The sequence below is a fragment of the Nestor notabilis genome, unplaced genomic scaffold (genome assembly GCF_000696875.1).
Source record: "Nestor notabilis isolate BGI_N333 unplaced genomic scaffold, ASM69687v1 scaffold5681, whole genome shotgun sequence".
Classification (NCBI taxonomy): Eukaryota; Metazoa; Chordata; class Aves; order Psittaciformes; family Psittacidae; genus Nestor; species Nestor notabilis.
Window position 1 is genome coordinate 9,416 of NW_009915977.1, and position 15,112 is coordinate 24,527.

At 42.7% G+C, this 15,112-nt stretch overlaps 1 protein-coding gene across 1 annotated transcript in view; it reads right to left on the reverse strand.

Moving 5' to 3' along the window:
• PNP (purine nucleoside phosphorylase) overlaps window positions 1–11,260 on the reverse strand; it is a 14,074-nt gene extending 2,814 nt beyond the window's left edge. Inside the window, exons 1-4 of the mRNA XM_010024383.1 lie at window positions 11,244–11,260; window positions 4,204–4,367; window positions 3,810–3,913; window positions 2,348–2,523 (exon numbers count right to left, since the gene is read on the reverse strand). Coding sequence (XP_010022685.1) covers window positions 2,348–2,523; window positions 3,810–3,913; window positions 4,204–4,367; window positions 11,244–11,260 — 461 coding nt within the window. The remainder of the gene's footprint in view (window positions 1–2,347; window positions 2,524–3,809; window positions 3,914–4,203; window positions 4,368–11,243) is intronic.
• Between the last annotated feature and the right edge of the window lie 3,852 nt (window positions 11,261–15,112).

Here is a 15,112-nt window from a genome sequence, read left to right on the forward strand (position 1 = left end):
CTCATGTTGGAGCTCCCAGACCATATTTTAGATAGCCTCCATACTGTTCTTCAAGGCTGGGTCTTTTGCTTCTTTTAGGTCTTAAGATGACAGCTCAGTCCTGCTCCTGACTGAGTGAATCCTACAATTGATGCAAGGAGACCAGAAGTAGATGGCATGCTGCTGCTGAGGAAATCTGGAAAAGAAGCTCCCAGCCATGTTCACCAAACCAGTCCCATTGGAGTGGACCAGTCCTTCATCTGGGCTATTAAATCTCCTGCTTGTTTCCATGGTCTTCCAGCTAAACGTTTAGGGCAGTAGGTGGCTTATTTTATGTTTATGTGAATTAAGTATTACATAAACAAAAATAAAACTTTCCCATTTGGTCTAAGGCAGTAACTACTCATAACCATGAAAATAGCTTCTCTTTCCTGAAGGATGGCCAGCAACAGAGAAGCCAATCTCCAACTCATTAAAGTCAGTCCTCACATTCTTGCAGTACATTCCCTTTCTATTTCACATCGCCTCTAGTTTTACTCTGTCATGCTTAAGCCCTTCCTGGTAGCTGAGCTGGACTGGATTTTAGAAGTTTGCTCTGCTAAAGCTGTGCAATACTTTGAAAGCTGATTCACAAAGACCTTTTGCCCATTTTGGTCAGCAGGACAAAAGTCACCTTCCAGAGCACTGCAGTCTTCACCAGGAAGCTGCTCTGGGGAGGCAACACCACAGCTATGCTTCCTTTGAGTGCTGTCCAGGTGCAATTGATTGGAATTTCTTCTCCTGTTCCACAGCAATTATGCAAGTCCAGACAGCTTTAGAAACTCCTTCATGTGGCCTCTGTGCTTTTGATCATTCTTTCCTTCAAACCACACCAATACCTATGAAGATGTAAAGATGAGCCTCTTCAGATGGGTATTGTCCTCTTGACATCTGAATCACAGAACAGTGTTTATCTCGGAGGCAGTTGCTAGCACCTTTCATATTGCTTCAGAAACAGGAACCAGGTCTGGCATTACATCCAGAAGTAACTAACTGTAATGGGAAGCCAGACAGACCACTGTGTTTTTGGCCAGAACTTTTTTGAAAGACCCCACGACAGTCCAGATGCCTGTGCTGTAAACGTTTCTTTTTTCAAAAGAAGGCAGCAACCCCACAACAGATGTAACCATCTCGTTACTTAAGCTCACTCTTTTCTCATAAACTACCACCTCCTTCACCCAGCCTCTGACTTCACACACCTGGGTTTCATCTGGCTTCTCTTCCTGCCAGCTTGTTACAAAATAATTCTTGCTACTCTTATCACCTTTTCACAGTCCAGCCTCTTTCTTTCCTTCCCTAAGACTCTTGATAGCCTTGGATCTTTACTTCTTCCATGTTGACTCCCCTGACATTTGATGTGCTCTCCTTTCCGCAGCCTGAGTCTCCAGTGGATGTGTCCTTATCCTCTTTTAGCCCCATACGAGTGCCAAAGGGCTTCTTTTTGTAAACACTGGTCCATCTGTCCCCTCTCATTGCTGTGACTTTGCTGTTACTGGTTGCCTTCCACCCTACCAGTCTGAAACATGCCTTTGAAAGAGATTTTAGGATAATAGATTAATTCTGGCTGGGATCTCAAGGTCATCTAGTCCAACCTGCTGCTCTAAGCAACTTATGTCTGGTGGCAACAGCAGTCTAGGGGTGAGGATGTGCCACAAGACCCTCTGTGCCCCATCCATAGCGTAAAGATCCTACTCGACAGCAACTATAGGAAACCTGATTTCCCAGCTCAACCAGCAGCAGGTCACTCTCAGATCTAAAGGTCTCTTAAACTGCAAAGACAACTATTTCTCAGTGAATACATGCTAACAAAGGCACCCCAGTTTAATGACCTGGCTACAAAGGTGGTTATCAGGATATTTAGAATTTTTATCTTTGCTCTGAGATCAGCCTACTGCCTGGCCTTTCTTGTATCAGTTCCATCACACCAGAAATGGCTGTTGATGAATGCAGGCTGGAGACTGCAGTTCAGACTGCGCGATTATGAAGAATTAACACAGAGAGGGACTGACAAGAAGAGACAGAAGCAGGTCTCTACAGCAGATGGTACGGCTGGCCATGTCAGAAGAGGGATCACAAGCCTACTTTCATAAAACAAAGCCTTCTGGAGGCTTGCTTGTAAATTCCTTAGAGGCTTGTAAGAGTAAGCAACATCAAGGAAGGATGCTTGGAGAAGGCAGGGGTGGTGACACAGCACACACAACTACCTTGTGGGTACCTGGAGCCACACTCTACCTCTCAGTAAATACTTGCCAGAAGACACAGCTGGCAGTCCTAGCCTGCAGCCAGAGGAAGAAAGGATTAATTGATAACAGAGCTGATGCCTTCTTACCTCTCATCATTTGACCCACGCAGTGGATTCTGTCCTCCCAAGCCAAACATGCTGATGTGATCTCTAATGAACATGATGTCCCCCACTTGGAAATTGGGATTCAGTCCCCCAGCAGCATTTGTGACAATCAGGATTTCCACTCCCACGAGAAACAAGACCCTAATGGGAAAAGTAACCTGCAAGAGCCAGAGGCATATATGCCATGAGTATCACAACAGTAGACAGCTACTGCTACATCAGCATTATTACAAGTTGAGGACAGCATATATGATGCAGAGAAGGCTTTACATAAGGCTATGAGAAGACAAAACTTCCTCCAATTTTAAATATTCCTCTAATTTAAATAGAAAGAATTTTAGTGTTTTTTAAACATACTAAACCATGATTTTTAAACTATAATCATTAAAATTCAAGCCCACATTTCCTACAGTTGCATTAAGGTCAAATAAACATGGTACAAAAAACAGACAAACAAACAAAAAAAACCCACCACAAAACAAAACAAAAAAAAACACCAACAAAACAAAACAAAACAAAAAAACCCAACCAAAAAAAACCAAACCAAAACCCTAACATTCAGATAGTTTTTCCCTGCTGCCAAGGTATTGCAGAAATCAAGCCACTGTGCTGACCGAAGTAATTACTTGTGCACATGGACTTGTGCGTAAGTAGTTCAACTCAATGCTAGTTTGAGTGTAATTGATAAGCCAGCTTTTCACAGCACTGATGCCATTTTACAGGACCATAGAGGTTTCATTAATTTCATTTTATCCACATAATTTCACTTCATTGACCTGCTTATCCAAAATTAAGAAACAATTGGGAAGTGGGAAAAAAAAATGAAAAGTTTGATTTCAAGGAATCAAGAAGGAATCAGGCTATCTGCTACCTCTAAAATGCTAAAGGAGCCGTGAGCAGAAATATTTCCTAACTATGGACATCCCTTCCTTAAGAAATGAGTTAACCTTCATAGACAAACATATCTTGATAAACCTAGTTTTGTATCAAATGCATTTAAAATAGTTTCTCCCCCTGCCCCAAGAAGCTGAGTGGTGCCAAGTATTACAGTTTATATCTGAATGCAAACTGACCTCAGCCACAAGTAAAATCTCAAAGCTACCAAAATAAAAACCCAAACAAAACTATCAGCCAGTAAATCAAGATTATTGTGTATATTAATCTGCCTTGTCTGATATACCATTTTCCCCTAAAGTATAGCAGGGCCAGCCACTCTGTATGGCTGCACAACATAAGCTTCACCTAGCAGAAGCTGCCTACCTCTCGGTTTGAGCTCCCAGCTTTATTTTTTGGGGAGAAATCTCAAATCTAAGCACGATTACAAAAGCAATGTAAGTTCATTGCAAGAGCTAACTTCCTGCAGCTAGATATCAAAGCAAGCAGTCCCTTTTGCATCTTTCACAGCATATCTCCCCCTGCATGGATGATCTAAAGGAGAACTCACCATGCTGACAGAGTACCCTTCATAATAGTGGAAACGTCCCTGCATACACACACAGGGCTGTCCATTCAGCTCCCCAAACACCAATCTGCCAAGATGCCCTGCAACTGGAAATTAATATTGCCATTTCAGTTACACGTCTCAAGGTCTTTGACTTTAGAAGCATTTGTCAGTTGATGATTATGCATTACAGCAGGGCTAAGAGCTGAAAGTCAAATAAATATCACAGCACAGAAATACATAATTTTTTTTTAATTTTTTTTTTACTGTGAACACACATTTCACCAGAGAGACTGGTTTGCAGACCAATGCCAAGTGGTGCACGTTGACTTATCTCTCTGTAAGGCTGTTGCAGGCTGCTGATGCATGGGATTCTGATGCCTTGGGATGTACTAACCCATGCTCTGTGGGAAGTGAGGGATGTCCTCATACAGAAAGACTGTCTTGTTATTCAACACATCTGCCAGACCTCCCAGTCCAGATCCACAGATAATGGCAGTCTTTGGGTACTGGGCAGTGCGGGCACGCAACCAGTCTGCTGTTTCTTTACACACCTCATAGCTATTTCTGCAGAAAGAGAACAGGCCAGTGAGCTATCAACCCATTCACAGAACAAGCTCCAAAGGATAAGATTCCAAGAAAAGTGCAAAGAAAAAGAAGTTTTATTAAGGAGCTTCGCTGCTATTATTGAAGAGGTTTCACTTTTCATCTTGCATTTTACCCCTGGCCACAGGCAAGCATTTGAATCCTCTTTACTGGTTTCATTCTATAGTGCTTCCTTTCTAGGCTGGTACCACATATCAAACATCAACCTTCTCAAACCCTTGGGGTTTCAGTACAGAAGGCTAAACAGATTTTATTCATCCTCTCCCACAGGGTGGGCGGTGGGTCACACCCACAGTCTGATCTTTGTCAAAAGGCTCAATGACATCAGCTTATGTCAAAACAAGTGAAAACCAGGAAATTGTACTCCTGGGCTTGTCTGATTTAAGATGGGGACTGCTCAAACACCTTGGCAAAAAAATGCCTTATCCAGCACTGAGGCACACTGCTAGAAAGCAGGAGAGAAGTTGGCATTTACACTGCCAAGGGAGGCAACTTCAATTTTTAGGCCTGTCAGTCCAGAATGCATCAGATATATTAATCAGTTTTGAAACCCATTCAATAGCAGAATAACCCCATAATCCTGTTTTCAATAGGAAAATGTAGATACTTTCCAAAAGGCACCACTAAGTTTGATTGCAAACTCTCCTCAAAAGCAAGGGCAGTGATAGCATTTCTTGCTAGTCACTCAATCATTACCACTGATGAGTAGAATTAATGTCTGTATATGGTCAGAGTGAACCAACACAGGTAAGGGCAGCATGTTCTCTATACAAAAAGCTGATCTGCTTATTAAGGGGTGAGAGAATCAGATACTTCAAGGCTGAAGGTGATGTAAAATTGACTGGAGATGCTAATAAACTGTCACTTCATGAATGTTTCTTTTTTTTTTTTGAATCAAGTTTGTTTCCAGAGGTGCAAACCTTGGTCATGCAGTGATTCTGTCTGCAGCCTTACAGCACATACAGAAAAGCTGTCAAAGTGCTGCTCCACACCCCAGGAGGTCTCAGGCTGCTGATGGAGAGGATCTGACTGTCAGTGTGCTGCTGGTTCCTCTGACTGAAGTATCAGCTATTCAAATAAAGGACCTCAATTCTAGTCTTGTTTTTCTTTCTTTCTACTGATAAGGCAGGTAGTTATTGCACAGACATCTTTCCCACCTAGCTGTGTAGCTCCTGCTGTAAGTCCTGTCCAATGCCTGATACGTCAAACTTGTGCTCCTTGTTACAAACTACGTCAAAAATACCTGAGCATGTCATAAACCTGCAATCCAGTGAGAAGAAATAACTTTCACGGGCATCACAAAATGAAGAGTCATAGTTAGCTGAAATACTTGTCAAAGGAAAGCCTGGAAATGAGAAAGTTTATTTAGCATAACATGTTGTTGAATTTGCCAAGTGTATCAGCAGCTCCTGAAATAAGCAAAAGCTAGGGAAGTGACATTAACACAGCCTGCACTTAACTGACGACTATATTATCCCTTCCTCCCAGACAAAAGCTCTGAAGAGTTTTACATACATTAATGAATGATTCCCACCGATTTCACTGCTGAATAACTGTCATTCTTACTTAGAAATTAGAGGGAACCAAGAGAATTTAAATGTAACATTTGAGCTTTTGATGTACCTGCAGCAGGCATGAGAACAGAATGAGGTCACCAGGATCTGCTCCTCCTCTTGATCAGTGCTTTTTAAGGTGCATACGCCTTTGCAAAATAACATTAAAGAATAGATATTATTCCCAGAAATTTTAGAAGTGTGGGATGAATCCCATTCAATGCCTGCTGAAGACAGTGGGACTGACTGAGCTGTGCCAAGTTTCAGGGAAATACCTTTCCCTTCTGAACAGATGATGTTAAAGTATTTCTTAACTAAAGCGGTAGAACTGCAGCTCTGTGTCACTCTCCCTGCCTGAAAGGAGCTTCAGCAGGCAGGCAGGGGCCTTGCAGAGCCCTCTCCATCCCAAAAACTTTGGACACATCAGTGCTGAGAGCATGGTGATGCCAAAATTCACCTGCAATGCCCTGCTTGTATTATTTATTTTTCAGAAATCTTCCGGATCCACGGCATCAAAGGCAACTGGCAGGCACAGATATTTCCTGAATGTGAAGGAGATACCTGCTGCTCTGCAGGAACAGAGGGGGAGTTTGACCTGTGGGTCATCAAATGCAATGTTAGCCTGGAACTGCAAGAGCCTGAGGTTTATGCAAGCTTTTTGACAGCCTGAATTAATACATGTAGCACAAAACCCCCTATAGCTCCTCCATCTCCAACAGTGCATGCCTAATAATAGTGCTCAGTTTGGATTAAATCACAGGATGAGCTGAAAACACAATCCCCTTTATTGTGATTGCTGTCATCCACTAGAGAAACACATCTGCTGCAAAACACAGGACTGTCACCGATGACAGATCTTTTATGGCATAAAAACCGCACCCTCACTGTGCTTCCAGAATGGCTGAAAGCAAATCCACGTAAAAACCAGACATATCCAAACAAAGAAAGTGAGTATCATGTTTCAGACTGGCATGCCATTATACATATGTGCAGCGTATGTCTCTCCACACCACTGTATTTACCTCTTTTGGCCCATAACCTTTCCCAAGGCCACCTGCTCTGCGCCATATTGCATAATATCAGCACCTGACTTAGGCAGACAGCCAGACTCCTACTCAATAAGATGTTTACTTCTGAGCAGCCTTGTCTGACATTTATTGAGTGCCCAGTAGGAAGAAGAGGAAAACAAGGCGAGGAAAAGCAATGCAATTTCACCAGCCCCTTCCAGCTTGGATGTTTGTGCATTCTCTGTTTCACAACACCTTACCTGTCTTCCTCAGCATAGGCCATCCTCCTCCTCCCTGGTTAACCAAAAGAAGGAGATGGTTGCTGGAACTAGAGCTGCAGGGGTTTATTTGACCAAAGAGCAGAAGCCCGTTGAACCTGCAGAAGCTGCTGCCGTCTCTGGTGGCGAGGCAGGGATGTGTGTCCCAGCGTCTCTCTGCCTTTTCCTGAGCATCTCTAATCCCCGGGTAGGAGGAGCATGTTCAGGACATCTGCTTTTCTGGTTTCACCCCTCATGACACATATGCTCCAGAGCTCTGTAGAAAGCTGACATGCACACACATGCTTTCTAATGCAGATTAAGACTGGAAAGTTCACATGTGCACACACACAACTTTCCAGCAGCCACCCAGAGAGGAGCAGCTGACAGTGGATCTGTATAGATTTGAACACGTTTGCAACAACTGGGAACTAGCCAGCAACAGGAGTCACCTGCTCCTTTGCAAGTCAAAGCTCTCGGAGCATGGTGAGAGCTCTGCCTGATGATCTGTACCAGCTACTACTGCACTGAGACACTTCCACAGCTCACATTTTCCCATTCTTTCAAGGTAACCAGAGTTGATACCGTATGAGCTTCCCTTGTTTGGTTCCCCCTCCTCACATTTAATTGCCTCACTCACCTCAAAAGAAAATACTGACATGAGATATGCTAAACTTTTGTTCAGATGATTGCATTATGGAAGATGGGGGGTGGGGGTGGAAAATCAGGGGCCCCACTATCCGCCCCTCTAATTCACAAATTGTTTCGTAGGGAAACAAAACCACCCTTGTCATATGAGCCTGTCTGTGCAACAGCAACTGATCCCGAGAGCTGATGTGAAGCACATTTTACACAGCCACAGATGTTTCCAAGACAAGCAATGACAAAATAATTTCAAGAAAATCAGTGATGAGTAAAGAGACCTTACATGCCCCAGGTAAAAGGCTACAGCTACAATATGCACTCACAGCTTACTAGGTGCAGAAGGAACACATGTGGCTAGAATTTATAGATATCCCAAGCAGCAAGAAAACCTCAATTAGAACTTAACAATTCCTAGGGCAAATCAGCCAGACATTGAAAAAAAATAATTACAAAATCAGGCAGTACCAGTTTCAGATCTCAGTATCTCTTACTATTTTCATTCATGCTTGCCTGTTGGTCTGCAAGACCACATTAAACATCCCTTTGGCTGTCGCAGAAAACTCTCTCAGAGAACTTAAAATATAAGCAAGGTAATAAATGCAGCAAGAAAAACCTGGGTATTTTGAGAGACATACTTCACACTGGTAAGCAAAAATCCACACACTGAGGAACCCCTCAATGCCAGCACTGGTGGTAACCAGCAGAATTTAAACATCAAATTCTGCTGCCCATGGGTATTTGTTGAAAGATAAAACTGGCACCAAAGCAGCAGAATATGGATCTAACCAGAAACCTTAAGTGCCCTTTCCCATCAAGTTCTTGAGCTTCTCCCTTATGTTTGCATTTCCACTTCTTATTTACTTTCTCTTGGAAAACTTACAATGCCTTTCCCACGAAGATCAGCATGTCGGAGTGCTGCCACTGCAGGAACTAGTAGTACACTGCTGCATTGGCATGGTGCATCTTGCCTTCAGTTTGCTGGGAGCAGTGCAAATCAGAGGGTCTGCTACTGCTCTATCAATCTTTTCCCCTTCTATGCTCTATCTCTCATTCTGTTTCTACCACATCTCCCCTTCTTCTTCAGATAGACCTCTTTCTTGTCATTCTCTCATTCCTGTCGTTCTGAACCTTACACATCTCCCTCTCCCTCTGCTCCTATGTGAACATTCTCCTTTTCCTTCAGCATCATTTTTCTATATAAAACACAGCAGGCTGAGAGATATTTAGCGTAGATTTAACTGCATCAAACCCTGTGTCCAAAGATGCTCCACACCTCTTGCCTTTCTACATGAGCCAATGTGCCAAAGGACTCTGTGAGTTGCTGTCACCCCAAGCAACACCTGCTTAAATCCAGGGTCTCAGAGCCACTTCCCAGCTTCCTCAAGGTTTTCTGCCCTCTGGAAAAGCATGTTCCTCTTGCCAGCACTCAGGGCTTCTTTGAAAGCCATTAAATTAAACAATAAAGTAATGTTAAGCCCCTAACATTGATTTTTACATACAGTTCTCTGGTATCAGCAGAGTTCTGATGCCCCCCAGATATGTTCCCTTGTTTAGCCTTAATCTGATTACATTCATTAATCTGATTCTTGTTTTGCAAAGCAGACAGGAGAAATCAGACAGCCTGAGAGCTCTTCCCAGTTTGTTCTCATCTCAGACAATCTCCTCCCTAGTTTGGATTTACATGGAAAACAGGATTAGCAAAAAGGGACCATTTTATCTTTCTGCAGTGTCTGTTATTTATCAGCAACAAAAATTACTTGAGTTTTAACCTGTAATGGTGCACTAGCTGGACAAGTACTAGATAAAGGTTTCTACTAGAAAAATTAATTTGAGCATTGAGGGCACACATGCCAATAATACTGTGGAGAGTACTCCATAAAGTAGATCTAGCTAAACAATTAAGTTACCAAATAGATTGCATAATCCTTAAGAAACAGTACTGACAGTCTTCCATCCCGAAACAAATTCAGCCATCTCTTACTGTCTGTAAGTCTGCAGCAAACTTATCTATAAACCTGATGTTACTGACTTGGGTGTCATTCAAATCCTCTTTCTGCAGCTAGAACTTCAACTGCTACAGGACGCAGATACAGTCACCTGAAAGCCTTTTATAACAACACTACATTCTTACAGCTATTTCTATATCAGGTCTTGTGAAGTATTTTGCAAGCACTTCATCAACACAATTAATGATTTAGGGTAAGCCTTCCACTTCCCTGTGTGCTCAAATTATCACAGCATCAAATTATCTTATAGTCTTCTCATCTTCTCACATGTACTGCACATCACCCTGTTGGGAAAGGGAACTGAGCTGCAGAGAGATTAACAGAGTGTCTACACAACTCAATTCAGCCTAGTCCAGGAGTAAGCATGCCCCCAGACTCCTGCAGGCATCACCATGCCCTCATGGGTGCAGTGCTCACCATCTGTGCTTGGGAGGCATTTCCCCAAATTCTTTCATACTTAGACAAGCTAGGATTCTGCCTCTGTTTTGGAGGAAGGTTTTGCTTTTCTGCTGATTGCCTGAAGTGCAGAGTCAAGGTTTTATTTAATTACTGAACGCACTCCAAGAACACATCAGGATTTTCACAGCAACTTGAAAACTTATCCTAGATAGCCATAGGAGTGCTACTAGGTAAATAAAATCAAATTATATACCAGAAGTTATTTCCCAGAGATTGCTTTAATAGGTATCTCTAGGAAGATCTGCTTGAAGTGATGCAAGTGCTGCTTGTAACAGAGCTGCAGGAAAGAGACCTCTGACTGTAGTGAATGCACAGAAGGGATGACCAAGAAACAGAAAACGAGACATTCAGAAAGCTTGTCATGGTTAGCTGAGCAAAATGAAAACTAAGCAATGCTCCAATGACAGCCTGAAAATGTTGTCATGGAGGCAGGAGAAATACAGAAACTTAAGACAGGCACCAGGGAGCTGGGGAGACGGGCTCTCATTTAGGCTAGACACTATACAAAAAGCTTCTAACTATCAAAATGTGCAGTCCTGAAGAGCCCTCCCATAAGGGCAGTAGAGAAAAAGGCTTTTAGGATGGAGATCAGTTCAAGTAAAGGGATGCTTCATGTTCACTGGCAGGGAAGTAGACTTAGCATTCACAAATTGTATGCCAGCTCTGTAAAAACTCCTCACCTTTATAAGACTTGGGCAGAAAGAGAAAGCAACCTGACTACATCTGTGAACAAATGATACCACGGCAATTAGAAAACTTGCAGAGACATTCTAAGATGTCTTTTACACAGTGGAGCTTCAGGCCAGACCTTTCACCTGTCTCTAGGAACATATTCCCATATCCCCAAAACCCCTCTTTGTAAAACAATGCCTCCTGGAGGTCAGTAGGTGAACATACTACGCACTTGTAGCCATGGTCCATCAAGATGTATTTGTGCTGTTCCAATAGGATCAATACTGCCTCATTATCCCATTTCTGGTGCAATAATGCTCCAGTATTGAATAGTGTTCAGGGTTTCCTTTTCACTTCCCTTTCAGTGATTTTTGCTTTAAGAAGCAAAAATTAGACACCTGCAGACCATTGTATTGGTTGCCTACATTAGAAATTGTTTACTTAAGCCTCACAACTCACTTTCACTGTAGCAGACTGGCTTCAATTCCTCCAGTGAGAAAAGGGAAAGGCAAGCCTGCCTGACTTCTGACAGTAAGACAGAAGCAGAACAAGAGCCCTTATGGACTGGTCCCCAGAGTCAAACAAAGCCACTATATTATGGACAACTGACCCTGCCAGTGTCATGCACCATATACCGATTTCTTGATACAGCTGAGACACATATAAGATGTGAGACACAGCCCCTGATGGGAGTCAAAGGGTGTGAGATAGCAATGGCTCCATAACAGCACTCCCTCTACATTGCAGGAGAGGGCTCAGCTATCTGTGCAACTGATTCTAGGCAAATCACCAGCATTAACCTCACTGTCCCATTTGGATGGCTGCCTCCTCCTGGCACAGACTCATGTTACCCAGATCATAACTTAACCCCAACAACCCCCAAAGGCCTCCTTGGTGGTCTTTCAGTTTTAATTCAGAGTATTCTTCTAGAGCTGCTCCTAACAAGCTTTAAAAACATGCTGGCATAGCCAGCCTCATAGGTAAGGGTGCAGCAAGGTCCTCTAGAGATCTCAAGAAGGCTGAAGCAAGGTGGGATTTGTGATGGGCCTCTGCAAATCCCTGTAGAGAAGCTATAAGCTAAAAGAATCTCTGTAAACCTCTAAATGTCTCCTTCACTCTCAGCACTTGAGCTGCACTTTCGCAAAAAATAAAAAAGGCTGTTCCCTGCCTGTCTTTAGGAGACCAGTGTTATTTCTTGCATCCTGCACAATGATAGCTAAACTATGGTAAGATCTGATGCAAAATTACACATTTTTGGCGTTGATCTTTAGAAGCAGGGTGAGACGCACAGATTCTAGCCCTGTAGAATCTATGAATTCTACATAGAATTCTTCCAGGGTTCAGCATAGTCCTCCTAGCAGCCTTCCTGCATAGTCAGTATGATGAAAAGAGCTCCTAAATGCACCAGCAACTCCTCAGCTCCATCACATAGCATGCTTATACTATATACTCATTTTGCTATTTTAACTACAAAAAAAGTCAGAGGCCTGAATGATACTACTTTGATATTAATTAGATGTTTAGCTTCCAATGTTTATCTGCACAATGTTCTTTTAAAGACACATGCTTCTGTTTGAGGCTCATAGTGCCACAGCTGTGCACACATCTCATGATCTGAGAGTCAAAAGATCAGCTATCTATCAACTGACAGAAGATTTAGTTCCACAAAAGCAGGACTAATCCAGGAAGAAAGTACTGTGTTCCCATTTTGACTGTCTCACACTGACAGAAAAGACAATAACCAGCATTTAGACATATCTACTTGGACTTCTGCTTTAACTTGAAGAGATTTAGGAACATAAAGGAGGAAACTGAAGCTCAGAAGCTAAAGGTTTAATTTCAGAAAAAACATCATGTTATTCTGAAGCCTGCTATTAGATTACATTTATTTTAGCTAGGAGTCTTGTAGCGTTGCATGCTCAGTGATGGGTTGTTCTGCCCTGTATTTTGAGAAAGCCTTATCTCCAGTAATGCAGAAGACTGTGACACTGAGAAGCTACAAGCCATAGTAAAAGCCTAGCAGGGCAATGCTAAAAGGTAAGAGTATTACTTACATACAGCTTTCCCCTACGTGCTTAATTGTTGTTGCTTACTTACTGATACTAAGAACTCAACAACACATAAAAAGCTGATATAAGTGTTTAAGAGGAGATTACAAAAAACCAGCTCTTAAGCTCAATGATTTAAATAACCTGTTTTCTGCAGAAGTTAGTGCAAGTGTTGTGACCACTCTGTACCAGAAATAACAAAATAAAAGTAATTAAAATAGCAGAGCATGACTGTAGATATCAGAGAGACAAAAGTAAACAAAAGCTGTGTCCAGGTTTTTACTACAAAGGCAAAAAGCAAATATTCCAGAATAAAACACATCCTTTACCATACACATTAACTTCAAATTTTCTTAAGCTAAACATTTTAGCAATACTACTACTGTACACCCAGTGCAACCAAAGCAACCACACCAAACACTGGAAAATCCCTAATAGTCTCAAACTACCCACCTCACAAGCTACTCAGCTGCCTTAATTAATTTGCCCCCACTTTGCCTCCCACCTTTAAGTAGCCAAAGATGTTGATTGATTAGGAAGCAGTTTTCAAACAGGCCAATTCAAAGGTGAAGAGGCATTGCAGACCTACCTATAAAACTTCCCTCTGCAGGTGAAACTTCCTGGTATGAGATAGCCAGCATCCTTTTGTTACGTTGTTGAAGAGGGTGAGTATGGCATATCTAGCTTTAAAAGTACTGTCCCCCAAGGGATTTAAAAAGTAGGTTTTAGTCCTTCATAGAACTGGGCTTTTTCTACATTTAAGGCTCTTTGTATTTTGTAGTAGTTACTGCTTCATTTTAGAAAACAAGCAAGTATCTTTAAAGTGTGTGTGTGTGAACTTGTCTGTTTACAGTTTTATATTCTCAGTTAAGACTTTAACTTATGAATTCTCTACCTAGAGCAGGAGAAAAGATCATTTACTTATCTGTTATTATTATGTCCTTAAGCTGGAAAAGATTTCTTTACCAATTAGTGAGCTTCTAGTAAAATTTCTGCATATTATATCAGTTTGGGGTTCCCTTGTACTCATGCCACTGAATTTTTATGTTAAAACTACTCCTGGTTTAGGGCTGGATTGAGCTTCGTCAAGAGGAAATATGTGAGAGCACAAAAGTCAATAGCAGCAAGCCTGACACTGAAGTGAAAGTATTTCTGCTAACTCATGCTACATGACTGGCCATTTGTTTTCAAAGGGGCTCGCAAGTGCCTCATTCTCTAACCTGTGCATAGGAAAATCCCTGCAGTGTTTAAGGTCTCAATAGCACCTCACACCCTCTGTCTGCAGTAATAATTAATCTGCTTTGACTTTCCTGCCTCTGCTTGCAGATTAGATACTGTTTTGCTGTCTAGAAAGTGTGTTTCCAGGGATGCTGCAATGCCCACTCGATTCCACTCATTATTACTCTGTCAGTATTTCAAGGCTCCTGTCTCTTGCTCAGCCAAGTTGGGTGTAATGAGTCCCCTGCGGACTGAGAAAGGGCAGCAAAGCAGAGGCAGGAAAGTCAAAGCAAAAGACTTCTGAAGTGTCTTCTTGTGGGTTACAGAGGCCACAGCAAGCTCTGGAGGAGCATCACTGCTGCCTCAGAGAGCATGTGTGAGATGTGGCATCTGCCCGGCTGGGCAAGGATGGTGCTTTGCCCTGGCCCTGCTCCTTGCTCAGCTGTGTCTGGCTCTGCAGGGCTCATGTCCCAAGCCTGCAGGCGAAAGGATGCAGGATCCTGAGCCCCAGTCCTCCGTCTCCAAAGGGTTGCAGCAGGATAGCGCTCCTCCTGTTTTTTTCTCTGAGCAACCTGTTATGATCACGTAAGCGCTGGTTGAGTAACTTCTAGGAATATTTCTTGTGTCTATTGGGCCGCACTACTGCCAGAGGCGGCTCCTCTGCGCCCTTCTTGCAGAACCAGCTCAGGTGAGGGGGGCTTCCTGGTGAAAAGCAGCCTGCTTGCTCCTGCGAATGAAATGGCTGCCCTGCCTCCTGCCCGGCTTGAGCAGTCTTCGCTTGGGGGAGTAAGGCTCCAGGCCTTCCCTGCTGAATCTCCTCCCTATATACTGAACA